General features: G+C 50.9%; 1 protein-coding gene across 1 annotated transcript in view; it reads right to left on the minus strand.

Annotated features, from left to right (window-relative positions):
- NCAPD2 (non-SMC condensin I complex subunit D2) overlaps positions 1 to 27,316 on the minus strand; it is a 43,039-nt gene that overhangs the window by 1,971 nt on the left and 13,752 nt on the right. The window contains exons 10-28 of the mRNA XM_056848433.1: positions 26,563 to 26,697; positions 24,483 to 24,567; positions 23,767 to 23,941; positions 23,058 to 23,188; positions 22,106 to 22,312; positions 20,345 to 20,519; positions 18,804 to 18,888; positions 17,419 to 17,552; positions 14,834 to 14,962; positions 13,604 to 13,692; positions 13,351 to 13,512; positions 10,500 to 10,717; positions 9,396 to 9,507; positions 8,655 to 8,778; positions 7,917 to 8,072; positions 6,648 to 6,825; positions 3,094 to 3,188; positions 1,757 to 1,837; positions 698 to 884 (exon numbers count right to left, since the gene is read on the minus strand). Of these exons, the coding sequence (XP_056704411.1) occupies positions 698 to 884; positions 1,757 to 1,837; positions 3,094 to 3,188; positions 6,648 to 6,825; positions 7,917 to 8,072; positions 8,655 to 8,778; positions 9,396 to 9,507; positions 10,500 to 10,717; positions 13,351 to 13,512; positions 13,604 to 13,692; positions 14,834 to 14,962; positions 17,419 to 17,552; positions 18,804 to 18,888; positions 20,345 to 20,519; positions 22,106 to 22,312; positions 23,058 to 23,188; positions 23,767 to 23,941; positions 24,483 to 24,567; positions 26,563 to 26,697 (2,658 nt within the window). The remainder of the gene's footprint in view (positions 1 to 697; positions 885 to 1,756; positions 1,838 to 3,093; positions 3,189 to 6,647; positions 6,826 to 7,916; positions 8,073 to 8,654; positions 8,779 to 9,395; positions 9,508 to 10,499; positions 10,718 to 13,350; positions 13,513 to 13,603; positions 13,693 to 14,833; positions 14,963 to 17,418; positions 17,553 to 18,803; positions 18,889 to 20,344; positions 20,520 to 22,105; positions 22,313 to 23,057; positions 23,189 to 23,766; positions 23,942 to 24,482; positions 24,568 to 26,562; positions 26,698 to 27,316) is intronic.

Genomic DNA, 27,316 nt, shown 5'->3' on the forward strand with positions numbered 1-27,316 from the left:
GCCAGCCCAGATCGGGAAAGCGGGTGAGGCTGCTTTGGCTGGCGAGCACACAGCAGGCTCGCCAGCTCGGATCGTGAGGGATAGCTGCCTCTGCTGGTGTGCCTGCAGCAGGCTTGCCAGCCAAGACTGGGGGGGCGGGGGGGGGGGTAGTTTCCTTGCCTGACTCGCGGGCCGGATAAGAACTCCCAAGGGGCCAGATCCGGCCCATTTTTTTGACATCCTTGCCCTATGGGGTCGCCCTTAAGTAACTGACTTGATGGCAGTACATATTGCCCTGAGCTGGATAGCCCAGGCTAGCCCGATCTCATCAGATCTTGTAAGTTAAGCCCGAGTTAGTGTTTGGATGGGAGACCACAAAGAAAGTCCAAAACTGCTATGCAGAAGCAGGCAATGGCAGACCACCTCTGTTTGTCTCTTGTCTCGAAAACCCTAATGGGGTCGCCATTAAGTCAGCCGCGACTTTGACAGTGCTTTCCACCGCCATTCTATGCTTCTGGGATTAGGGGCCACCTCTGAATGCCTCTTGTCTGGAAAACCCCATCAGGGGTCACTGTAAGTCAGATGTGACTTGACGGCAAATAGATACATAAATTGCAAGCATGGGCCCCAGTGGCGAAGGCCTCCTTCCTTCCTGATGCATCTTTGTCCCTAGAGAAAACAGCCCCGGCCCACTGCCCAGGAACGTGGGGGTCCTCACCTTCACCTCAGGCTTTGTGCATGACCGCCGGAGTCGGCCCAGGACAGCTTGAAAGCAGCTGTAGATGGCTGGGTCCTGGAGCTTGTCCCCAAAGCAGTCGAAGTTGTCTTGCATCTTCCGGAGACCTCGGTCCGTGAGGGGGAGCAAGGTGAGGCAGAAAGCCAGGTCATGGTGCTGACGCTCTGTTCTGCGAGGTGGGGGGGAGAGACAGACCGCCTTAAGCAGCAGTAAACGCCAACGGTGCTCAGAGAGCGGACACTGCTATTTCAGCTGAATGGGCAAGGCGTGCCGTTAATCTCAGCAATTATTGGTCCGCCGGCCCCAGACTGTCCCGCCCACAACATTGGGAGTGGCAAAGATGCTCTTAGCTCCTGCTCTGCCGTCCTACCGGAGACAACTAGTAGATCATACCAAGATAGGGAATTATATACAACAGAAGAAAATCCTCATTAAAGAGTATCTAAACATATCTTTTACTTATAATTAACTTTTCCTTCATGCTACAGACAGCATTTCGTCAGGTAGAGTAGAAAAGGTATGTAACCACATCAAGCGGCTGTTTTATATGCAAAGCAGGCAACACTTCAACAGGTGTAGAATAGCGTAACTGCTCACTATACAAAATTGCAAATGTCCATTCTTGCAAAAACCTTCAAGACTCCTTGAAGTCTTGAATAGACAGTGGGTGTCCGGAAACAGTCCGTTTCAGATCAATACTTCATCAGCCTGTTTCATATCATTAGCTCAAATCTGAGGTCCATAATTTTGAAGGCCTTCTAAAGTAAGCTGCTAATTCATTACTTATCCTTATAGAGAGTTGAACTGAGGCAAGCTGCTAGTACATGTTGAGTTCTTGGCATTTGGGACTCACTGCCTTAACTTCTGCCCACCGGGCACAACCCTTTCCACCTGCTTCTGTCCAGCAGGCACACATTTCCCCAGGCGACCTCTCAACTCTCACGTTGCTCCTCCCAAGGTCCCAGCTTCCTGTTCCAGAACCTGGAGGACCGAGAGGGGCCGCCCGCCTCGCTTCCCCCTCCTCCTCATTGTGCGACTCACCGGGCGGTCCGGAATCGCTGGCAGAGCTTTTCCACCAAGCTCTCTGTCTGCTTGTCTTTTGTGATGTAGGAGAAAAGCTGCCTGCACAGAGGAAACAAAGAGACTCCAAAGTGAACTGCCTCCATTTCTCAGCATCCCTGCAGTCTTTGTGACTGCAGCTTCCGTATCAACAGAAAGTCACAAAGGAACTTGCCAGGACCAAAGGAGGGGGCATCCATTATTTGAGAAACAGCCAATTAATTGCACAAGAAATTCGTTGCTGAAGCTGGGATTCTCTGAAACCATCACTCTAGCCTTCAGGACGTGATTTTTCACAAGGACACCATGTATGCATTCCTAATGTTATTCTTTTCTTTACTGAGTTCGAGTCCACAGATTTGGCGTGGCTTTCTAGCCAGACACCGTTATCAGCCACTGGCCTGATTCTTGCATTCTATGAGATAAAATAAGAGCAATATAGCCCTTTGCCGTTGCTTTGCCCATGTACAAGACTGGTGGGCGGGGTGGGTGGGAGAAGAGTAATTTTGTTTTCAGCCCTGCTACAAGCCCGAGCAATTTGGAACGGTGCCCTGCAGTGCGGTTTTGCCATTCGCCACAGCAAGTGGGCCTCTGAGCCCGTGTCTCTCGCACCAAATCTCAACACTCTGTGGAAACACTGGCTTTTAAATTTACCGAGTGTTTCAAGGCTGACAGCATTAGTCATTCCAGCCTAGTTTAAGAAGCGAAACAGAACAAAAAAGAGTGCTTCCTTTTACCTGGCTAGCTATGCAGGAAACTCAATGCCCTGTGGCAGGGATGTCAAACATATGGCCCAGGGGCCGGATCCAGCCCCTTGAGAGCTCTTATCTGGCCTGCGAGTCAGAAAAGGCAGCCCACCCCCCAGTCTCGATCTGGGCTGGTGGGCTCAGCAGCCGAGGCAGCTACCTCCCCCAGCAAGTGTGGTATAGTGGTTTGAGCGGTGGACTCTGATCTGGAGAACCGGGTTTGATTCCCCACTCCTCCACATGAGCGGTGGACTTTAAACTGGTGGACTGGATTTGTTTCCCCACTCCTGCACATGAAGCCAGCTGGGTGACCTTGGGCTAGTCACAGCTCTCAGCCCCACCTACCTCACAGGGTGTCTGTTGTGGGGAGGGGAAGGGGATTGTAAGCCAGTTTGATTCTGCCTTAAGTGGTAGAGAAAGTCGGCATACAAAGACCAACTTTTCTTCTTCATTCCCGATCTGGGCTGGCGAGGCACGGCCGGACCGACCAAGTGACATCCATGTAATATCCGGCCCTCGTAACAAATGAGACCCCTGCCCTACAGAGTGCAACCCTAAGAAAAGCACGGCTACCTCATGATGGTGCGGAATGGCTGCTCCTCAATGCCTGAGTCAGGATCTGAGAGACGGCTGATGATGTCTGGAAGCAAGTTGTACACAGCATTGTCCTGTGCGGGGGGAAAAAGCAGTGCTCGTGGAATCCTTCGGCTAGGCCGACACTCCTGGCGATGTGGTGGGGCCAGTTAGATGGGGCAGAGACCATGAAATATTGGGAATTCTTGGCTAAGAAACAGAGTCAAACCAGGACACCAGCCTCGCAAAGAGGCTACTGCATTGCTCCCTACCCCTGCTAGGACGGCAGGCAGGAGCTTCTCAGTAGAAGTGTAGCAATCAGGAAGCATGCTAAGAAAGTCTAGCTGATTAAAATCCAGGAGAATAACTTTAGAGGATGCAAGCCAGCCAGTTGCAAGGGAAAGGGGAAAAATTGCTTTGCTACTTAAATGGCCAGCAATTCATGGATCAGCCAGCGTGGTGTAGTGGTTAAGAGCAAAGGACTCAAATCTGGAGGATGGGGTTTGTTTCCCCACTCTGCCACATGCAGCCTGATGGGTGACCTTGAGCCAGTCACAGTTCTCTCTGAACTCCCTCAGCCCCACCCACCTCAAAAGGTGCCTGGTGTGGGGAGAGGAAGGGAAGGTGATTGTAAGCCGCTTTGAGACTCCTTAAAGGTAGGGAAAAAGCAGGGTATAAAAACCAATTCTTCTTCTCAGATAACTCACTCTACTGATCATGCCAATATACTTGGGGAACAGAGAAAGTACATTATTAAGAGCTATGCCAGGGGCTTAAAAACTGGCTACACCAGGCCTGGCACTTTCATGGGAGTCAGAGATGTAACTGTGGGAAGAAAATGGGTGGAGCTGTAGCCTCCCATCAGTAGGAGGAACAAAACCAAGCGGGGACATGAACGTCTGCTCTTATTTTCAGGTAGGGTCAGACCAGAGAATCTGAACTGGTAAACCATGCCTGGGATCCGGAGGAGGAGCCAAGAAACCCCCCTCCCCAGAAGGTTCAGGAGGAGGGCTCCCAAAATCTAGCCTTCTCTCCAACTTCTCTAGTTAGGAATCTTTTGTCTCTCCTACGGCAGAACATCTGGAAGTGTGGGCCTCCACCTACTAACTGAAGGGCACGTTTCATCACGTGCCCGGATTTACCACTTCAAGGAAAGATCCAGGCTGATTTCCCCTGACATTTCCTTCTTGGCTGAGGAAATAAGGTCACTGAGGGCAACCTTAGATGATGCTGAAGTCCTTTCCACCTTCTCGGCAGGGAGGATGCCTGCCTGCCCTCATTAGCCACCCGCACACGTAGGAATTGACCTGGGCCCTGGTGCAACATGGGAAATACCACCTTGGGGCAACAGCCCACGACAGTGTTGTCAACACCAAAAATCCCAGATGAGGAAGCTCCCTCGAGCAGAGGCAGGTTTTCAGACCGTTTCTTGAGATGGAATTCCACTGGCGCCTCGGCCAACCGAGATGGGCGTGACCTACCCGCAAACGAGATGGGCGTGACCTAAGCCTGGCCTCGAGACAGAGAGGAAGCATGGCTTTCTGCTCTGAATTGGGCCTCGGCTGTTTGAAAACGGGAAATCTGAGCTTTTAAAATTTAACCGGGCTCTGGTGACCTGTTTAACAGAACCCAAGAGCTTCCAGATGTTTATTTCAACTTCGAACAGAAGTTTAAAATAGTTGATGGGCAAACAAAACTCCTAGAACTCACCTGGTAAGGACCCTAAAACAGCTGTGTGTGTAAAGTGCTGTCAAGTCGCACCCGACCTATGGCGACCCCTTATGGGGTTTTCAAGGCAAGAGAGTAACAGAGGTGGTTTGCCAGTGCCTTCCTCTGTATAGCAACCCTGGGCTTCCTTGGTGGTCTCCCATCCAAATACTAACCAGGGCTGACCCTGCTTAGCTTCCGAGATCTGACGAGATCAGGCTAGCCTGGGCCATCCAGAGCTACTCCTCAGGAAATCCCTGGTTCGGATCTTCTGCCATGAACTCACTAGGTGGCGTTAAACAAGTCCCATGTTCTCTCTGACCCTCAGGCCTGTCTGAATCCAGGCCATTTTCCCATCATGAACCTACCTGTCCAATGCTGCTCATCTTCAGAGGCCCCTACTTCGGATGCCTCCGCCAAATGAGGTTAGGCTGGGGGCCACCCAAGACACAGGGCCTTCTTGGTCGAGGCACCGAAATGTTGGAACTCCCTTCTCAGGGAGCTTTGTCTGCCTCTCTCTAGTGCTGTTTCCTGTCAGCAAGTGAAGACTTTTCTGTTTTGTTTGGTATTCCCTCCCCAGTAACTCAGATTGGGCCCCCTCTCCAGGCATGTTGGTTTTGTATGTTTTATGGGGAGTTTAAAGATTTTAAACGCTTTAAAGCAGGGGTGTCAAACATAAGGCCCAAGGGCTGGATCCAGTCCCTTGAGAGCTCTTACCCGGCCCGCAAACCAGCCAAGGCAGCCACCACCCACCCCCAGTCTCGATCCGGGCTGGCGAGGCATAGCCCAACCAAGTGACATTCATGTCATATCCGGCCCTCGTAACAACTGAGTTTGATGCCCCTGCTTTAAAAGGCTTTTTAAATGTTTTGATGATTGGCAATGTGGGGGACCCTATTTGGGTGGGAAGGCAGCATAGAAAGGTTTTAAACAAACGAGTTCTCCACGTTGCACTACACTGCAGCTGGGGGGTGGCTACGAACGGAAGATGGCAGTTAACACCGGGCTCCCTGACCTTTCTGAGCTTGTGGGCGCGTTTGGAATTCTGACCCAGGGTGGTGGGCCCAAGCGCAAAATGGCTGCCTCTGGAGGCGGAGCCACACACAGAGAGGAAGCCTAAGGACAGGGGGGAAGAGAAATTAAAAAAAAATACACTGGAAAAGAGAGGCAAGAAAGAATAAAACAAACAGTGGTGGCAGCTATCACAGAAACAATATTATTTTCACCTGCACAGCCAATCACAACTTTCGTGGCAAATCAGAAGTCTTGCTAGGCAAGAGCCTCACCTGGCCCCACCCACTTTCTAAATACACTTGGTGGGGATCATGGTGCCCGCAGTTGTGTGTATGTGTGTGTGTGTAAAGTGCCATCAAGTCGGGGCCAACTTATGGCGACCCCTTTTTGGGGTTTTCATGGCAAGAGACTAACAGAGGTGGTTTGCCAGTGCCTTCCTCTGCGCAGCAACTCTGGTATTCCTTGGTGGTCCCCCATCCAAATACTAACCAGGGCTGACCCTGCTTCGCTTCTGAGATCCGACAAGATCAGGCTAGCCTGGGCCATCCAGGTCAGGGCCTGTTATGATCTACCAGAGCTTAAAATGAAACGGGGGCTCACCTGGTAGATTCCCTTTCTGTTATGCCTGTATTCATGACACATTGGTCACTCTTAGCATGGTAGAGGATATTACAGACTACACCAGAGATCCGAAAGGTGAAACGATAAAGCCTTTTTTTGGGGGTGGGGGTGTTCTGCTCTAGGAGAGGAGCCGAGAAGTGAAGCGGTTCAAGACATCTCCAGAGTTCAGCGCTGTGTACCCCCCTCCCCACAACGCACACACTTTGCCTCACCTTGCCGGAGAGCTCAGAGAAGAAGTTCCGAGCCAACGCCACGATCTCTTCCTCGGGATCGAGAAGAAGGGTGGCCATTTCGCTCACCTGCCCCTTCACCCTCACCATGTCCTTCAGGATCAGGTGAGTCATCACCAGCGCAGCCGTCCGCCTCACGCGCTGGCATGGGTCCCGCAGTCTGAGCAGCAGAGGCAACAATGAGAAGGTGCAGAAAAGAACAACAAAAAATATCAGGAGGACTAGAGCGACTGCCCTATGATGAGCGGTTAAAACACTTAGGGCTGTTTAGCTTGGAAGGAAGGCGGTTAAGGGGAGACATGACAGAGGTCTATAAAATTATGCATGGTTTGGAGAGAGTGGACAGGGAGAAGCTTCTCTCCCTCTCCCATAATACCAGAACACGGGGTCATCTGCTGAAGCTGGAGGGTGAGGGAGTAAAAAAATAACTAGAATTATTTCTTCACACAACACATAGAATTGTGGAACTCCCTGCCCCAGGATGTGGTGATGGCTGCTGACTTGGAAGGCTTTAAGAGGGGAGTGGACATGTTCATGGAGGAGAGGGCTATCCATGGCTACTAGTCATGATGCATACCTATCCTCTCCAGGAACAGAAGAGCATATTATATGAGGTGCTGTGGAATACAGGCAGGACAATGCTGCTGCAGCCGCCTTCCTTGTGGGATTCCTGGAGGTACCTGGTTGGCCGCTGTGTGAACAGACTGCTGGACTTGATGGGCCTTGGTTTGATCCACCAGGGCTTTTCTTATGTTCTTATTATAATTATATTATATATAATTACATTGGGTGCTGTGGAACACAGGCAGGATAAGGCTGCTGCAGTCGTCTTGCTTGTGGGCTTCCTAGAGGGACCTGGTTGGCCACTGTGTCAACAGACTGCTGGACCTGATGGGCCTGGGTCTGATCCAGCCTTTCTTATGTTCTTATGTGAGGCATCAAGCAGCCAGACTGGACCATTTGGGACCCCCACTTGGCAAGATCCTGTTCTCAACTCCAGCTGCATTACAAACAACTGTGCAGCAGAGGCAGGGTGGGGTGGTGGTTAGAGGGAGATCCAGCTTCAAATCCCCGCTTGCCATGAAATGGCTGGGCGTCCTTGGGCCAAGTCACCCACTTTCGGCCCAGCCTACCTTACAGGGTCGTTGCTGGGATAAAAAGGAGGAGCAAAGATCCACATACATCGAGCAGCTTGGCGAAAGGGAGGCTAGAAAAAGATTTGCGCACCACCTCCCACATCTAAGCTTTTACCTGGAATAAAGGTGGGGAGTCCACGGCTCCACCTGGTTTGGGAAGCGAATGGCCAGGTCTCCGGCGGCGATCATGAGATTGGCTCGCACGCTGGAGAGGGTGGATTTTTCCATCATCGTGAAGAAGAGCCGCAAGTGAGCGTCGCAGAATTCAGCACTGCGTGGAACGGACAGCAAGGTTTACTTTACAGGCTCTCCTCCACAAAGACTAGTCCTGGGGGGAGCCCATCTGGCAAGGAGCTCACGCCAAGGAGGGAGAGGTGCTCAGATGAATGCATGAAGCTGCCTTATACTGAATCAGACCCTTGGTCCATCGAAGTCAGTATTGCCTACTTAGACCAGCAGTGGCTCTCCAGGGTCTCAGGCTGCGGTCTTTCATAGCACCTACTTGCTTGGTCCCTTTAACTGGGGATGCCGGGGATTGAACCTGGGACCTTCTGCATGCCCAGCAGATGCTCTACCACTGAGCCACAGCCCCCCCCCCCCAAATCATGAAGCTGCCTTCTACTTGGTCCATCAAAGTCAGTACTTCCTACTCAGACCAGCAGCAGCTCTCCAGGGTCTCAGGCAGAGGTCTTTCACATCTCCTGCCTTATACCTTTAACTGGTGATACCGGGGATTGAACCTGGGACCTTCTGAATGCCAAGCAGAGGCTCAACCACTGAGCCATAGCCCCTCCCCAGGGGAGCTCCAGGCACCCGGGGGAATGAGGACGTACTGGAGGTGAAAGAGTGATACCTGATCATGCAGAACTTCCCGAGGGCCAACGCGGCGGCGGCCGAGAGTGCTGGATCGCTGTAGTGACCGGGGTTGTTGCAGATCTTGAGTACCAGGGGGATGAAGGCGGAAAGCAGCTGCTTGCCTGTATGATCAAACGGGGAAAGATCTGTCCAAGCACTGCCTCTGAACCGGGTTTCGCTGGAGTGACGGACGGGGCTACAAACACCATTTGGTCTGAGCGTCACACTGGCAACTGGGGGTCTCGGGTTCCAGTGCGGTGTAGTGGTGAAGAGCAGCGGTTGGACGTTTTGGAGGACATTGATTCATAGGGTCGCCAGAAGTGACTTGACGGCACTTAACACACCCGCACACACCCAAAGGAGGGCGAAGAGGACCGGAATGGATGGTAGGTTCATTATGGGGAAAATGGCCTAGATTCAGACAGAGAGAGTGTGGGGCTTGTTAAAGCCCACCTAGCAAGTTCCCAGCAGGAGAGCCAAACAAGGGATTTCCTGACCCGCAGCTCTGTCTTAGACCCTTGCCAGGTGAGCGCTGGGAGTTCTGTTTGGAGCGCCCGTCAACTGTTTTTAACGTTACATTTGAAGCTTAAGGAAACGGCCGGGAGCTCCAGTCACAGGAAGACCCACAGCACACACACCCCGCTAAGGCCCATAGTCCGCCTGACCCACGGCAAATGTTGATGACGCGGGGAGTTAGGAGCGGGGGTGCAGCGGGCAGGAGGCAAAGACCCGCCCTCACCGTCCAGCAACTCCGTCTCGCAAATGCCGCGGATGAGCTCCGCTTCGTTGTCTTCGGCAGAGGCCCCGACCAGGCCAAGCTCCATCTCCATAGTGGTTTCGTTCGCAGTGCTCTGGGCAAAGAGGAGGAGGAGGAAGAAGAAAAGAGTTAGTTTTTATATGCCGACTTTCTCTACCACTTAAGGGAGAATCAAACCGGCTTACAATCGCCTTCCCTTCCCCTCCCCACAACAGACACCCAGGGAGGTGGATGGGGCGGAGAGAGCTCTAAGAAAGCTGTGACTAGCCCAAGGTCACCCAACTGGCTTCACGTGGAGGAGCGGGGACACCAACCTGGTTCACCAGATTAGAGCCCGCCACTCTTGTGGAGGAGTGGGGAATCAAACCCGGTTCTCCAGATAGGAGTCCAGTGCTCCAAACCACAGCTCTTAACCACTACGCCATATTGGTGTAGTTGGTTTTTATACCTCACTTTTCTCTACCTTTAAAAAAAATTTTTTTCCCCAAAAGAACCAAAAAACATAACCACACACAACAAACTCAGTCATTCCCATACACACAATAAATCTACCTTCCAGGGGCATCATTTTAAATTTATCATTGCAAGCTTAAAAAAGGTAAAGGTCCCCTGTGCAAGCACCGGGTCATTCTTGAACAATGGGGTGACGTCACATTCCGATGTTTACTAGGCAGACTTCGTTTACGGGGTGGTTTGCCAGTGCCTTCCCCAGTCATCTTCCCTTTACCCCCAGCAAGCTGGGTACTCATTTTACCGACCTCAGAAGGATGGAAGGCCAAGTCAACCTTGAGCCTTACAGAAGTAATAATCATAAAAACAGAAAGGAACAACGACCTATTCAGCTCTTACAATATGCTGCTTAATCTTAAACTATACCAGTATTAATCATTTCTACGTATGCACTTAATTTTCAATCAGCTAATAATCTCTATTTACCATTCCATATAAGCTATATCATATATCCATTAAATATATCATCTAATATTGCTACTCATTATTTTTTATTTTCCCCATTTTTCCCAAGCACAAATATACCAGAACCCCGGCTTTTCTCTACCCTTAAGGTGAAACCCCCCTACCTCCGGCCCTCACCTTGGCCCCCGGCTTCTTGGCGCCAGCACGTTCCTTCGTCTCCTGCTCTTCCCCGAGGATCCGGCGCCTGCGCAGCTCCGCGCTCACCGCCAGCTCCAGGTGGACGAGCTGCTGCAGGGCCACGTCCCCCGCGAGGGAGACCAGGTGGGTCAGCAGCAGGGCCTCGACCGGGCCGGAGTCCCCGGCGCCTCCGGCGGGAGAAGAGCCCGGCTCTGAAGAGCAAAACCAAAACCAGTTGCCACAAAGCGGTGTTTGGCCCTTTCTTTGCCAGGGACTTACCCGCCCCAGTCAAGCCTGAGTCCTCTCCAGAACCCCAGGACTTGTGGCAGAGGGACCGAGAGTAGGCCAGTAAACTCAAAAGAAACCACAGCCTTTAAAAAGCTGAAAAAGCTTTGTTAAGAAAGTTCAAGATTATTGATTAAAACACAGGTTACAGTTTAAGGCACACTGGCGAAGAAAACAATAAAGTCTGAGCTAACCAAAATACTTACTAACTGCCACTTAGAACGCGCTCGAACTCACTGCTTAAGCTGGTTCACGTCTCAGCCCGACAGGCTGGGCACAGAGCAATGCAGAGTCTACGTGTTACAAGAGGTGCTGAATATCGTTGTCCCAGGCGAGAGGAAAGCAAAAGGAAAGTTAGCCACTGCGAGACCCAACTGCACTTCTGGATTTCTGAACCCAGGTCAGATGACCCTCCTCTCCCTATCACGATAATAGTCAGGGAGAAACCTCTAGATCAGTGGTTCCCAAAGTGGGCAGTACCTCCCCCGGGGGGGCAGTGGGATTACCTAGGGGGGCACGAAGAGGCAAGAGGGCAGCAGGGGGGAACTAGACGTGGGCCCCTTCAACTGTGTTGTTCACTAATTTACAATAGATCAAGCTATGGCACCATGCTGGCAAATTTGGTGGAAACTATCCGAATTTTTTTTCCAGACTTCAAAGAGCTGGTACCGCTGGATCAAGTTCATCTGTTTTGTTGAATAAAATTTCAACTCAAAAGTTTTAATTTGATATCTGAATAGATGTGTAATTAATAGTTATTGTTTTGACATTTTCTTGTTCTTTTCTTCAGTGAGTCATGCAAACCCCTATTTTGAGTAGTGCTTTTTATAGGACAGGGTAGGGGGCGCTGGGGTTGAGTGTGTGAAACCGAGGGGGGGGGCAGCCCGAAAAGTTTGGGGACCCCTGCTCTTGATGGATCAGACCGGTTCTGACCAGCACTCTTCTCACGCACAGAGGAATGATCTCCTCCCGCCCCCCGCCCCCTACTTTCTAACAGATGCACGGCACCATCCAATTAAGCTGGAATGGAGGTATCCTTGAGCAACCCCCTGCTGGCCTAACAAGCTGCAGGTGCAGGCTGTTAAGATTTCCGTGAACTGAACTCTGGAAAAACCACCGAAGCTAACGCTTCCCGTTTCAAAACGGAGAATAAAACTTTTGGTCAAGCATGTAAAATAACCTTTTAGTCTGGACTGCCTGGAGAGTTGGGAGCTCCGGCCATACCACAGCCTGAGTTTTCAGTGGCTGGCGGCGTCAAGACCGAAGGACCTTTTTGTTTCTTTGCCACCTTGCTATTCTGCATTGTGTGTGCCTGGGATTTAGCTCTCGGGAATTTCCCACGCTGGCCTAGCTCATTTCGTTCACATAACACCACCTGTAGCTTGTTTCGTTGACAGGCCTGGCTATCAAGGTCACCAGCTCACACCATCCCAATTCGCTGAGTGAAAACATCTGGGTGAATTTAGGAGGGGAGGTCACGCTTTATCCTCTGAGAACCGTATTCTAGTTCAAACAGGTTTGCACCATTTAGAGCAGGGGTGTGAGCCATAAGGCCTGCGGGCAGGAACCGGCCCCTTGAAAGCTCTTATCCGGAACCACGAGGCAGCCCCCCCCCCCGCTCTTGATCTGGGCTGGCGAGGCATGGCCCGGCCAAGTGACATTTTGTCATATCCGGCCCTTGTAACAATTGAGTTTGACACCCCTGGTTTAGAGACTTCTCCCAAAAGTCCACCTTGATTGGGAGCTCAGGGTCATCTGATCTGGGTTCATTTTTCCATAAGTTCGACTATGCCTTACAGTAGTTAAGCTTCCTCTTCCCCTTGATTTCACCGTGTCGCTCTGTCGCTTTGGATAACATCTTTACCTTTTAAGACCCAGCTTATCATGTAACAACTTAGTGAGTAATATGTAAAGGTAGTCCCCTGTGCAAGCACTGGGTCATTACTGACCCGTGCGGTGATGTCAGATCACAATGTTTACTAGGAAGACTATGTTTACCGGGTGGTTTGCCAATGCCTTCTCCAGCCGTCTACAGTTTACCCCCAGTAAGCTGGGTACTCATTTTACGACCTCGGAAGGATGGGAGGCTGAGTTAACCAGGATCAGGATCCAACTCAGGTAGCGAGCAGAGCTTTTGACTGCAGCACTACAGCTTACCACTCTACCCTACGGGGCTCACTAAAGTGTTAGGTAGCCAGCCAGATTTATTGTTTTATTATTGCCTATTGACTATGTAACTTGTATTTTAATCTCTTTTTTGATCTTTTTCTATCAATAAAGCTTTTTAAAGCTACGTTGGTTTGAGTTCGCTGGCCTAACCCAGAACGATTCAGTCATTCTACTAGTAACAAGACAGGGGCTCTTGTCTTCATAGGCTGCTCGTTCCCTTTCCAAAGCTGGCAGCACCACCCAGCCCCGCTTAGAATCATAGAGTTGGAAGGGGCCTCCAGGGTCATCTAGTCCAACCCCCTGCGCAATGCAGAAAACGCACAACTGCCTCCCCCCCTGCACCCCCATCTGTCAGGAGCACCGATTTATGCCCCCCCCTGCCTCAACTCACCCGCCTCTGCCCCTTCAGACTCGCCCAGCTTCTCCAGGGCCTGCTGGCTGCAACGCTGCAGGACCCGCGCACATATTTCCTCGGGCCCTTCGGCCAGCCGGTAGATGAGAGCAATGGCTGTTTCTGTGAACGGGATCCAGTGCGGGCTGGATCCCGCGAAGCCTGAAGGAGAAGCAGGACATGGCGTACTTCAGGCAAGGCGAAGGGGTCTTGCGTACAGGCCCATCCCTGCCCTGCAGCTCCGGCAACTCACCCGTGCTTATAGCTTCGCTCAGGTGCTCAAAGAGGAGGTGCGACTGCGGGAGCCGGAAGGGAACCCCGCTTTTCCCCAGGGCAGGCTGGAAGGAGAGAATGCTTATTTTTGTAGGGCAACATCTTCCCCTGCCACCCCCACCCCCCTTATCAATAACTTCACACAACAATAAGCAATGGAAATTTGCAGTTTTCCCTTAATTTACCTGTACAATGCACTTCTATGGCAGCCAACGCCAACATACAGCAGCCCCCAAGGGTGCGTGATAAAGGAAATCGTCGAGAATTTGAATGGGAGACTGACTTGACAGTAAATCCTAGCCCTCTATTCACATCCCCGTAGTGTTGTAACAGCATTATGTTCTAGCAAACCGGATGGCAGGACTTTAAAGCTACAGCAAGAGCCTTCACATTTGACTAATCTAGATCAGCAATCAACGGGTGTGAGAGCCCTGGGCCGGACGTTCCCAATGACATTTCGGTTCACAGGGTGGCTTCAGGTAAAGTGCCAACTATAGGACAGAGAAGATTCCACTTAAATCTCCCTTAGGGAATGATATGATTTCACACAGGTTTATATTCTGGCCTCTGTCTCGCCCCAAAAACCTGAACATTATGCCATCGCAAAAGAAATATCAGAATTAGTACAAGAGACCTGGATTATAAACGCATGGGAAACACTGAGGAAGCGCAGAGTCTAGCTCAGGGTGTCCCTAACAAGTGTTTTTAGGGAGTGGGGACGGGTACACTTGTACAGGAGAGCTTCTGATTGGCTGGGCAAATTAAATTAACATTGTTCAGTGGCAGCTGCCACCAGTGTTGGGTTTATTCTCTCACTCCTTTCCCAGTGTATTTGATCAATTCCTTCCCTTCTCCCCTGTACTAAGGCTGCTTCTGAGCGCATGGCTCTGCCTCCTAGGGCAGCCATTCTGTGACAGGTTCTACCTCCTGTGGCAGCCATTTTGTGACGGGTTCCACCTCTGGTGGCAGCCATTTTGTGGTTGCACCTGCCAGTCAGAATTCCAAAGGCGCCCACAGAATCATAAAGGCTGGGGGATCCCTGGTCTAGATACAGTCCTAAGAATTATTACAATCGGAGTTAACACCGCTACAGTCAAGAGCTGCAAGAAAACGTATTCATGTTCAAGGTCCAGTTCTTGTAAAATTGGTTATTCCTGACGTGACAGGAAATACCAAAATAAGTCGGTTCTGAACACCGCGAGTTCTGACCTGACCATTGGCAATTTTGGAGATAGCGTTACACACTTCCCGGGCGAGGCGATAGTTTTCGTGCGCTCTCTCATCCAGCCCCACTGTTACCAGGACGTCCAGGTTGCTCCCGACAATCTCGGGCTTCCCACTAGTGGAGACAGAAACAGGTCACGGGATCCCAGACAGCCTCAAGAACGTTCTGGTGAAGGTGCAGGGCCAAACCTGCGGGGCTTGCAGTTCCTGCTCTCCAACCCAGAAGCAAAACCGCATCAGGGGTGTTCTCCCACACGCGTTCAGCCCCGGCTATCTTGAAGACACGGTCCAACTTAAACCAGGATTGAGGAGGGGGGAGGCTTGGCTGCACCTGCACAAAATGCAGTGCCTTTGGGGGCGCGTTGGCTGAGATGGAGCATGGGAGATACAAAAATAAGGCCAATGGTGCAAAATAGGTAATATAATTTATTACTCAGCATGAAAATTCCCTATGCGTTTGGCCCAAGAGGCTTCTTCAGGGGAATCTGTAGTTATTGCAATAGTCCTTCAAACGAGCATAAATTCTACAGAATACATTTATTCTTGTTTGAAGGACTATTCCAATAACTAGATTCCCCTGAAGAAGCCTCTTGGGCCAAACGTGTAGGGAATTTTTATTATGAGAAACTTTTTTTTAACCTATTTTATGCACTGTTGGCCTCGGTCTTATTTGTATCTCCTGTTACTGGTGTGGACCTTTTATTTCTCGGAGATGGAGCGCAGCACACCCAAGACACACAACAGTCCGAATTCACCAACAGCCGTAACAGCTCCCCACTGTTATCCGGTTCGGGATTATAAAAACTAAAACGTGCTTTGGTAGGGTTGAACCCAAAAAAGCAATGCCAGCACAGTGAAGATGGCCAAGCGAGTTCCCCCTCCCCCAGCCTTCTAAAGTCCTGCTTTGGGAACAGCACGGGAGGCAAACTGGGGATCTGCAGGAAGGGGTTGAAACGGGCGAAACCCCCCAACACACACACGCTGCAGGAAATGCTGGCGTCATTAATGTTATACTGGATACAATCCCCCTATTTCTACAAAAGCGTTATTAGAAACGAAGCCCAAACGAAGCTCCTGCCTTCCCCCACCAAGGGTCCGATACTGAGTATTTGGTGATCTGCCTTCAGTCCCACTGAGAGAGCTATACACAAAGTAAAATAAAATAAATAACAACAACACCCCTTAAAATCAGGGACGTCGAACTCATTTGTTACGAGGGCCGGGCATGACATAAATGTCACTTTGTTGGGCCGGGCCATGCCTCGCCAGCCCAGATCTAGAGTGGGGAAGGGGGTGGCTGCCTTGGCTGGTAAGTCCCTCAGCTCAGATGGGGAGTTGGGGGTGCCCCAGCTGGCAACCCTGCAGCGGGCTCCCCAATCCATATCAAGAGTGGGGGGCTGCCTCATGGGCCAGATGAGAGCTCTCAAGGGACCAGATCCGGCCTGCGGGCCGTTTGACACCCTGGCCTTAAAGCATTCTCCCCATTATCTGGCTCTAGACATAAAGCATTCTCTCCATTATCTGGCTCTAGACATAAGAAAAGCCCTGCTGGATCAGAGCAAGGCTTATCAAGTCCAGCAGTCTGTCCACACAGTGGTCAACCAGGGGCCTCTAGGAAGCCCACAAACAAGACGACTGCAGCAGCACCATCTTGCCTGTGTTCAACAGCACCTAAGATAATAGGCATGCTCATCTGATCCTGGAGAGAAAAGGTATGCATCATGACTAGTAGCCATTTTAACTAGTAGCCATGAATACCCCTTTCCTCCATGAACATGTCCACTCCCCTCTTAAAGCCTTCCAAGTTGGCAGCCATCACTACATTTTGGGGCAGGGAGTTCCACCATTTAACTATGCGTTGTGTGAAGAAATACTTCCTTTTATCTGTTTTGAATCTCTCACCCTCCAGCTTCAGCAGATGACCCCGCGTTCTAGTATTATGGGAGAGGGAGAAAAACTCTCTCTAAACCATGCATAATTTTATACTCCTCTATCATGTCCCCCCTTAACCGCCTTCTTTCCAAGCTAAACAGCCCTAAGCGTTTTAACCGCTCCTCATAGGGCAGTCGCTCTAGTCCCCTAATCATTTTGGTTGCTCTTTTCTGCACCTTCTCAAGCTCTGTAATATCCTTTTTTAGGTGTGGTGACCAGAACCGTACACAGTATTCCAAGTGTGGTCTCACCATAGATTTGTACAAGGGCAGTATGATATCAGCAGTTTTATTCTCAATTCCTTGTCTAATTATGGCCAGCATGGAATTTGCCTTTTTTACAGCAGCCGCACACTGGGTTGACATCTTCATCGAGCTATGCATGACCACCCCAAGATAAAGCGTTCTCCCCATTATCTGGCTCTAGACAGCATCATAACAAACACACAGAGAGACAATGTAACTTCAAAAATAAAACACAGATGAAAACAATGTCTCTTGAGATTCTCTGTGAAATGGGGTAGTCTAGACTCTTCTTTAGGGCACTTTTGTGCACGATGCAGATGCCATACCGTAGCAGTGGTGAAGGTCCCTCAGCAGGCTTTCAGCACAAAGGGGTCCCCCCAAGCCAATGACTCACCTCGCCATCATCCCCAGGAGCATGACAGCTGCATGGCGCTCCAGGGCCGAGCACTGGGATTTTTCCGTAAACCGTCCCCACAGCAGTTGGACCACGGCGGGTTTTATTTCATCTTTCTGCACAAATTCGGAGATCTACGAAACAAACGAAGGCTCGTCGGTGACGGAAGGCAAACGTTCCACAAACTCGTATTGCACCAACCAAAATAAGAGCGCTCATGTGGATTCACAGATAGTTAGCCAAGCAAAGTGAGGCATTTCTTTTCTAACTTTCCAATTTGTCTAACGCACGCCACAATTTCGCACAACACGTCATAAGGATTTTCATGACGCACAAGGCCTCCTTTGAAATTCTAAGATCCCTTGTTTTCAGGGCTGGAGGAGGCGATGGTAAACTTTATAAAACATTAACTCTATAAAACATTATTAATGGAATAGGCCAGAAATAAGCTGATTTAAGTCTCAACTGCCCGAGGGTTCAAGATCCAAGAGAGGAGAGAGTGCCCAGTGGTTTTTAGCAGGCACGGGGAGGGGCCGTGGCTCAGTGGCAGAAGGACCCAGGTTCAACCCCCAGCATCTCCAGTTAAAGGGACTAGGCAGGTAAGTGATGTGAAAGATCTCTACCTGAGACCCTGGAGAGCCGCTGCCAGTCTGAGTAGACAATACTGACTTTGATGGACCAAGGGTCTGATTCAGTATAAGGCAGCTTCATGATTTTGGGGAGGGGCCATGGCTCAGTGGAAGAGCCTCTGCTTGGCATGCAGAAGATCCCAGGTTCAATCCCCAGCATCTCCAGTTAAAGGGACTAGGCAAGGTGATGTGAAGGACCTCCACCTGAGACCCTGGAGAGCCGCCACTGGTCTGAGTAGACAATACTGACTTTGATGGACCAAGGGTCTGATTCAGTATAAGGCAGCTTCATGATTTTGGGGAGGGGCTGTGGCTCAGTGGTAGAGCATCTGCTTGGCATGCAGAAGGTCCCAGGTTCAATCCCCGACATCTCCAGTTAAAGGGACTAGGCAAGGAGGTGATGTGAAGGACCTCCACCTAAGACCCTGGAGAGCTGCCGCTGGTCTGAGTAAATACTGACTTTGATGGACCGAGGGTCTAATTCAGTATAAGGCAGCTTCGTGTGTTCATGTGTGCTCTGGATCCAAGGGGGTAAAACAGCTATCCCCCAAAACTGCAGGGATTCCGGAATGTAAAGCTCCATTGGTTTTTACAAGCTAGAAAAAAAAAAACACGGCGAGACGGAAGTGATACCGTTACCCAACTGGGACGGCGCACGCTTGGAAATATTCCGATTTGCAAGCTTTTGCGAATGACACTATCAAGACAGGTGAGAAACTCACGTAGGACAGACTTACGGGGGCGGGACACACTCACAATTTCTCCAAGGCACTGGACTGTCGCCAGTGACGCATCCACCATGAGGAGGGAGAGGGACTGCACCAGGCTTTGGGCTCGAGCCCTAGAGAGGAGAGAAGCGGGAAGAGGAATTATTCCTCCCAGGTCTTTTGTTTAAAGATTCCAATCCAACAACCTCAGGGTGGATAAAAATCAGTGATTTTAAAAAAAATCAAATCAAAAAAATCGGATTTTAAAGATTTAAATCAGATGTTTTTAAATAAAATGCTCTGTGAGAAAAACCGATCTAAAGATAGATCACGATGGGTAGCCATGTTTGTCTGTCAACAGCAGTAGAAAAGAGCAAGAGTCCAGCAGCACCTTAAAAGACTAAACATTTCTGGAAGGGTGTGAGCTTTCGTGGCCCTGGGATGGCCCAGGCTAGCCTGACCTCGTCAGATCTCAGAAGCTAAGCAGGGTCAGCCCTGGTTAGTATTTGGATGGGAGACCACCGAGGAATACCAGGGTTGCTGGGCAGAGGAAGGCACTGGCAAACCACCTGTTAGTCTCTTGCCATTAAAACCCCAAAAAAGGGGTCGCCATAAGTCGGCTGCGACTTGACGGCACTTTACACACACACGAGCTTTCGTGAGCCACAGCTCACTTCTTCAGATGCTACTGGACTCCTGCTCTTTTCTATCTAAAGATAACTTTCTGTTTAAGATATCTTATAGTCCAAAGGATATTCATCATGAAATAAGGATTTGTTTTCAATTATGTAGCATGAGGCTGTATATTCATGCAATGTTTAAATCTATGGGTAAATGGATTCCATTAATCCGTTCACAATGACATGCTCTTCCAGAGGTTTCTGTAAGATTATTTTAGGCAATTTTTCGAACTAGAAGATATTAGCACAGACGCTTGGTTTTGCGGTTCTCAAAACTGTGACTTTGTGTCTGCAGAGATAACACTCTTCTTCTTCACAGAAAAAAATGTTATAAAATGAACACAGAGTTGAGAAAATGACCTTAATCCCATTGCTCCTTTGCAAATCTATGTACACAAAATCAGCCCCCTACCTAGTGCAAAATTTCAAGAAGTTCAGTGAATAGAAGATTGTTTGGAGTGGAGTAGATCTGTACAAGGAGCTAAGTGTGAGGAGGGAGAAGACCATGATTTAAATCTAGTCTTACTGACTAGTGATTTAAATCAATTTGATTTAAATTAAATCCACCCTGAACAACCTGCTTCTTTGATTGCACATCTGCAAAAAAGGTCAGCAAGGACACCCACAGAGACCACTGAGAGGGGAAAAATTCCATCAAGAGCGGAGCAAGGGGAGAAGGATCTCTAGCGCCCACAACACTTCTTCCCTTGCTCCGCTCTGGGACCAAAGGGGGCTGCCACAGAGGACATCAAACTTGCGCCTTCCACATCTCGAGACAGAACACAGGATTCAGCCCACGTGGAACACAGCACACTTGGTACTAGCCACACTTGGAGTATTCTCTCCCCTGCACTTCCCTGGTGAAGATCACACAGGCTATTGTGGAAGGGGGGTGGGTGTTCAACAGTACCTTTCTGAGCCCCCACTAGGATTCAGGTAGAGCCTCCGGTAGGCATTCAGCACGGCCTCCCTGATCCCCGGCTCCTTAGACCATATGAGGGGGAGCATGCGGCGGACTCCCAGGACGGCTTGAGGGATGCCAAACTGGGAGACAATGACGAAGAACTCGATGGCTTCTTGCACCACTGGAAAAAGGAGAAAAGAGTGGGGTTGTGTGACGCTGCAGCTTGGACTGATGCCTCCAGCCAATCCAACAACAAAGCCAAGTTCCAGTAGCCCTAATTATTGCTGGCACAAGTCTTCAGAGCCCATTCTTGGAAAACTGTCTACAGTCCTGGTCACCATACCTAAAAGCAGAGATTGAGAATGTGCAGAAAAGAGCAACCAAAATGATCAGGGGGCTAGGAGCAACTGCCCTCTGAGGAGCAGTTAAAATGCTCAGGGCTGTTTAGCTTCGAAAAGGCGGTTAAGCGGAGACATGATAGAGGTCTATAAAATTATGCATGGTATGGAGAGAGTGGACAGGGAGAAGCTTTTCTCCTTGTAATACTAGAATGCGGGGTCATCTGCTGAAGCTGGAGGGTGAGGGGTTCAAAACAGATAAAAGTATTTCTTCACACGACGCATAGTGAAATTGTGGAACTCCCTGCCCCAGGATGTGGTGATGGCTGCCAACTTGCAAGGCTCGAAGAGGGGAGTGGACACGTTCATGGAGGAGAGGGGTATTCATGGCTACTAGTTAAAATGGATACTAGCCATGATGCATACCTATTCTCTCTAGTATCAGAGGAGCATGCCTATTATATTACCGTATATACCCATGTATAAGCCGACCCGCGTATAAGCCGAGGTGCCTAATTTCTCCCCAAAAATGGGGAAAAATTAGGCACCCGCGTATAAGCCGAGGGTCGGCTTATAACCCCTCCCCCCCCCGCAGGCTTACCTGACAGGGCTCTCCAGCGGCGAGGGTCCGGCGGCGGCACGGCCCGGGGGGGCCTGGGCAGCCTTCCTGCGGCTGCAGGAGTCTGCCCAGGCCGCTCCCGGCGGGAGGAAGCGGTGGCGAGGCCCAGGGGGACCCGGAGCAGCCTTCCTGCGGCTGCAGGAGGCTGCCCAAGGCCCCTCCCGCCCGGGAAAAATGGCGGGGGGTGGTGGGAAGGGCCAGGGCAGCCTTCCTGCAGCCGCAGGATGGCTGCCCAAGGCCCCTCCCGCCTGAAAAAAATGGCGGGGGGGGGGGGCGGGAAGGGCCGGGGCAGCCTTCCTGCAGCCGCAGGATGGCTGCCCAAGGCCCCTCCCGCCCGAAAAAAATGGTGGCGGGGGAGGGGGCCTTGGGCAGCCATCCTGCAGCTGCAGGAAGGCTGCCCCAGGCCGCACCCGGCGGCAGGAAGCGGCACGGGCCCGGCGGCGGCGGCAAGTTTCCCCCCTCCCCCCTCCCCCCGTATTGACTCGCGTATAAGCCGAGGCCGGCTTTTTCAGCCCATTTTGGGGGCTGAAAAACTCGGCTTATACGCGAGTATATACGGTAGGCGCTCTGGAAGACAGACAGGATAATGCTGCTGCAGTCGTCTTGCTTGTGGGCTTCCTAGAGGCCCCTGGTTGGCCACTATGTGAACAGACTGCTGGACATGATAGACTTTGGTCCGATCCAGCATGGTCTTTCTTATGTTCTCATGTGCATAGGGGCTCATTTGACCTTAAATTAGGCTAGAACTGTCGAGACAAAGATGCACAACGTTGGAAAGGGCAGGAGGAGAGAGCAAGTTGTACCACCTACCGGAGACGGAGCTTTCATACATCATCCTGGAGATCAGGCTCAGGGCTTCTGTGATTTTTACTGAAAAGTTGTAGGCATCTTGCAGGTATTGGACCAGCATCTCCTGCTTCGCCAGCTCACTCGATGGTTGCTCCTCCACCCCGTGCTCGTCACCCTCCGTGTTCTCTGCCCCATCTGTGGGTTCTTGGGCACCTTCTGGCTGGGAACCTGCAGGACAGAGTGAGAGCAGTTCCAAAATTCCCTGTCAAGCTATGATAACTGGGCCACCCCCGGCTAGCCCGATCTCATAGAATCATAGAGTTGGAAGGGGCCACCAGGGCCATCAAGTCCAACCCCCTGCACAATGCAGGAAATTCACAACTACCTCCCCCCTCCACACCCCTAGTGACCAGAAGATGGCCAAGATGCCCTCCCTCTCATCATCTGCCTAAGGTCATAGAATCAGCATTGCTGACAGATGGCCATCTAACCTTGCAAGCTAAGCAGGGTCGGCCCTGGTTAGTACTTGGAAGGGAGACCACCCAGGAAGTCCGGGGCCGCTATGCAGAAGCAGGCAACAGCGAACCACCTTGGAACTACCTTTTAAGGAGACTCACACCTGCTTACAATCGCCTTCCTTTCCTCTCCCCCCAACAGACACACTGTGAAGTAGGTGGGGCTGGGAGAGTTTGGAAAGAACTGTGACTAGCCCAAGGTTACCCAGCTGGCTTCACGTGTAGGAGTGGGGAATCCAACCCGGTTCTCCAGATTAGAGTCCGCCACTCATGTGTAGGAGTGGGGAATCCAACCTGGTTCTCCAGATTAGAGTCCACCGCTCTTAACCACTACACCACACCAGTTACCAACACTGCTGCCATGATCACACCTAGTTTGGGCCTAGGGAGAGCGGACCTTGGCTTGCACAGAGACATACAAAATGGCATGGTTTAATACAGTCCCGTCAGATGATTACCCGTATAGAGGGTTCTCAATAGGTGCAGGAGAAAGTCTTCTTCGTCCTCCTCCTCCATTCTTGAGCAGCTGGCAAACGGCTCCACCCCCTGCAAACACCGGACAGCTCCTTGTGCCAGGAGTACAGCATCCCTGCATTGAACGCGGGCACAGAAACAAAGGCAAACCTGATCCAACCAGCCTTCATATGTTTGCCAGATTGCATTGAAAGGAGGCGTGGGAAGCCTGAGAAACTTAGAGTTGGAAGGGACCACCAGAGTCCAACCCCTTGCATAATGCAGGCAATTCAGAACTACCTCCACCCCCCACATCCCCAGTGACCCCCTACCCAGAAGATGGCCAATACGCCCTCTCTCTCTTCAACTGCCTAAAGTCATAGAATCAGCATTGGTGACAGATGTCCATCAAGCCTCTTCTTAAAGACCTCCAGGAAGGAGCCTACCACCTCCCGAGGAAGCCTGTTCCACTGAAGAACTGCTCTAACTGTTAGAAAATTCTTCCTAATGTCTAGATGGAATATATTTGTGATTTAATTTCAACCTGTTGGTTCTGGTCCGACCTTCTGGGGCAAGAGAAAACAACTCAGCATCATCCTCTCTACAACAGCCCTTCAAGTACTCCTTGCCAGTTACTACATCGAAGACAGACATCCTCCTGAAAAGTCCTCCTGTTGCGACCAAGAGTCACCCGCGCTCCCCAAGTTGACTCACTTGTAACTGGATTTCCTCAACCGCTGGACAATCCCATCAGACACCTGAGCAGGGTCTCCCATCTGGAGGTCGCCCGCCTCTTCTCCCTGCAGCCGGGAGCCGAGACAGCTCTTCACGGTGGCCTGCAGTTCTGGCAGCATGGCTTCCCACTCTTCCTCCGGAGGGATCACTGCAGCTGGAGGGTGAAAAGGAAGCCGGGTCGGACACGGCCTCTGGCAGTCGGGGCACCAGAACTCTGAATTCTCCCCCCAGGACCCTCCTGGGTTGCCACCTGCCTAAACTCAACCGTTTTGAGCCCATGGGAAAATGTGGAATTCTGACAGGGCACGGTGGGCGCAGCCACAAAATGGCAGCCACGGGAGGTGGAGCCGAACCACAAAATGATTGCTACAGCTTAATTTCAGTGACGCAGCGCAGATCCTTGTGCTGTGGTGGCAGCTGCTGCCAAAGCAGCAATAAAAAAAAACCTTCACTGCCAATCAAATCTCCAGTAGTCAATCAGAAGCCTTGCTGGGCAAAAGCCCTACCCGGCCCCGCCCCCTAAAAACATTTGTCAGGTTCCCGAAAAGGCGTCGGTGGGTGCCATGGAGCCATCGGGCACCACACCAGAGTACCCTGCCCAGCAGGTCATTCTTCCTCCCTCTGCTTTCAGCCCCAAACTTGCCGTGCCCACCTCCAGACTTCTTCGCAGCTCAAGGACGGAGACGCATATTTACCAGCGGCGGTTCTGCGCTTGTCCCTCATTTCCTGGAGCTTCTGCCTTTCCTTGTGAAGCAGCTCGGTTAAGTCTGTGCTACTCAGCTGCGGACACAGGGAGGTGTGTTAATAGTGTTTGCTCCCCCCCCCCAATCAAATTCTCCAAAGTATCTGACAAATTTCGCATCCCAATCTTGTGGGGCCTGAGCTAGTGAAAGCTGATGTTGCAAGCAGATTTAGCAAGCTTCCACCAGTCACTGAAGAAGAGTTGGTTTTTATATGCCGACTTTCTCTACCACTTAAGGAAGAATCAAACCAGCTTACAATAACCTTCCCTTCCCCTCCCCACAACACACACCCTGTGAGGTAAGTGGGGCTGAGAGAGCTCTAACAGAGCTGTGACTAGCCCAAGGTCACCCAGCTGGCTTCGTGTGTAGGAGTGGGGAAATGAATCCAGTTCACCAGATTAGCCTTTGCCGCTCATGTGGAGGAGTGGGGAATCAACCCTAGTTCTCCAGATCAGAGTCCACCACTCCAAACCACTGCTCTTAACCACTATACCACGCTGGCTCTCTGGGGTTGTGGTGGTGGTGGTGGTAAGAGTTTCCAAAAGTCACCCTAGAAGAGTCCCTAAGGCCAGCGATTCACTCAGCCCTACCCATCATGTGCATCGGGGGAAATTAAGTTCCCAGCTTCGAGCCAGGGGATTCTCTTGTGCTTTTCACATAGAGTTGTGGAGAACTTGAACACATGAAACCACCTTATACTGAATCAGACCACTGGTCCATCAAGTTCATTCTTGTCTACTCTGACTGGTGGCAGCAGCTCCACATTCAGGTCTTTCACATCACCTCCTACCTGATCCTTTACAGCTCTATTGGTCTAGAGACCATGAACTCAATCACAATAAAACCCCCTGAGATAACATTAACCTTAAAATTAATTTTAACAGGAGAGGCCGGGGATTGAACCTGGGGCCTCCTGAATTCAAGGCAGGTGCTCTACCATGGAGCCACGCCCCCACCCTAACAGAAGCTGCCTTCTATTGAGCCAGAGGGGGTTACCGCACTTTGTATTCCCAGAGTTTGAAAATGTTGTAAAAAACATCGCTTTAAAAGGATTTTTGGATACGACGGCTTATAAATGGTTGGAAGACGTCTTCACAGCTAAAGGGGCCAAACAAAGTGCGAACACTATTTTTTATAACGTTTTCACTCTTAATACATGGGTGGGAATACATAGAAAATGCGAACAGTATTTATAACATTTTCAAACTCTTAATACATCACTGGGAATACAAGTGTGGTAACAGCCAGACTCTTGTTCTGTCAAGCTCAGCCTTGTCTACTGACATCAGCTCTCCAAAGTCTCAGGTGAGGGGTCTGGAGACCAAGATGGTGAGGGGTCTGGAGACCAAGTCCTGTGAGGAAAGGTTGAAGGAGCTGGGTATGTTTAGCCTGAAGAGAAGACTGAGAGGGGATATGAGAACCATCTTCAAGTACTTGAAGGGCTGTCATATAGAGGATGGGGCCGAGTTGTTTTCTGTTGCCCCAGAAGGTCGGACCAGAACCAGTGGGTTGAAATTAAATCAGAAGAGTTTCCGTCTAGACATTAGGAAAACTTTTCTAAGAGTCAGAGCAGTTCCTCAGTGGAACAAGCTTCCTCGGGAGGTGGTAAGCAGAGGCTTGGTGGCCACCTGTCAGCAATGCTGATGCTATGACCTTAGGCAGATCATGAGAGGGGGGCACCTTGGCCATCTTCTGGGCATGGAGTATGGGGTCACTGGGAGTGTGTGGGGGAGGTAGTTGTGAATTTCCTGCATTGTGCATGGGGTTGGACTAGATAACCCTGGTGGTCCCTTCCAAATCTATGAGTCTATGATACTGTTCTAGAAGCTGCCTTCTACTGAGCCAGACTCTTGTTTAGTCGAGTTCAGTCTTGTCTACTGGCATCAGGTCTCCAAAGTCTCAGGCGGAGATCTTCCACGCCAGCTTCTAGCCGACCCTTTTAAATGGAGATGCCAGGGACTGAACCTGGGACCTTCTGAACGCCAAGGTGCTGCTCTTTCAACTGAGCCACAGCCCCCACCCCCAAGCTTACCTTGCAGGAGAAAGGGTTGTTGGAAAGGAAGGCCGCCAGCAGCTGAATGGCGTTCTTCACCACAGTTACGGACTTGTCCTGCAGCCGGCTCACAGCGAGGCACACGACCGCCTGGAACCGAGTCAAGGGCAGGGCCTATGGCGGGCAGCAGGGAAGAGGGGGAGAGATGAGATGCTTGGCATGGTGCATACACCCTATTTGGGGAGGCTGGCAACTACAGAACCTCCACAATCAGAGGCAGTCAACCACCAAAACCCAGTGCCAGGAGGCAAAAATCAAGGGAAGGCTTCGACCTCTATGCCTTGCAGTTGGCTCTCCAGGGCAACTGACTGGCCACTGTGAGAAGAGTTGGTTTTTATATGTTGACTTTCTCTACCATTTAAGGAAGAATCAAACCGGCTTACAATCTCCCTCCCTTCCCTCTCCCCACAACAGACAACCTGAGAGGTAGGTGGGGCTCAGAGAGCGTGACTAGCCCAAGGTCAACCAGATGGCTTCATGTGGAAGAGTAGGGAAACTAACCCACTTCACCAGATGAGCGTCTGCTGCTCATGAGGGAGTGGGGAATCAAACCTGGTTCTCCAGATCAGACTCCATCTCTCCAAACCACCGCTCTTAACCACACCATACTACCCCTGTAGAGTGGGCCAGAATATCTAAATAAATGCATATGCCTTGAAAGATAAGATGCAGAAGAAATGGGAAGAAGGAAGAATCAAACTGGCTTACAATCGCCTCCCCTTCCCCTCCCCAC

This window comes from Euleptes europaea, chromosome 4 (assembly GCF_029931775.1).
Source record: "Euleptes europaea isolate rEulEur1 chromosome 4, rEulEur1.hap1, whole genome shotgun sequence".
NCBI lineage: Eukaryota > Metazoa > Chordata > Lepidosauria > Squamata > Sphaerodactylidae > Euleptes > Euleptes europaea.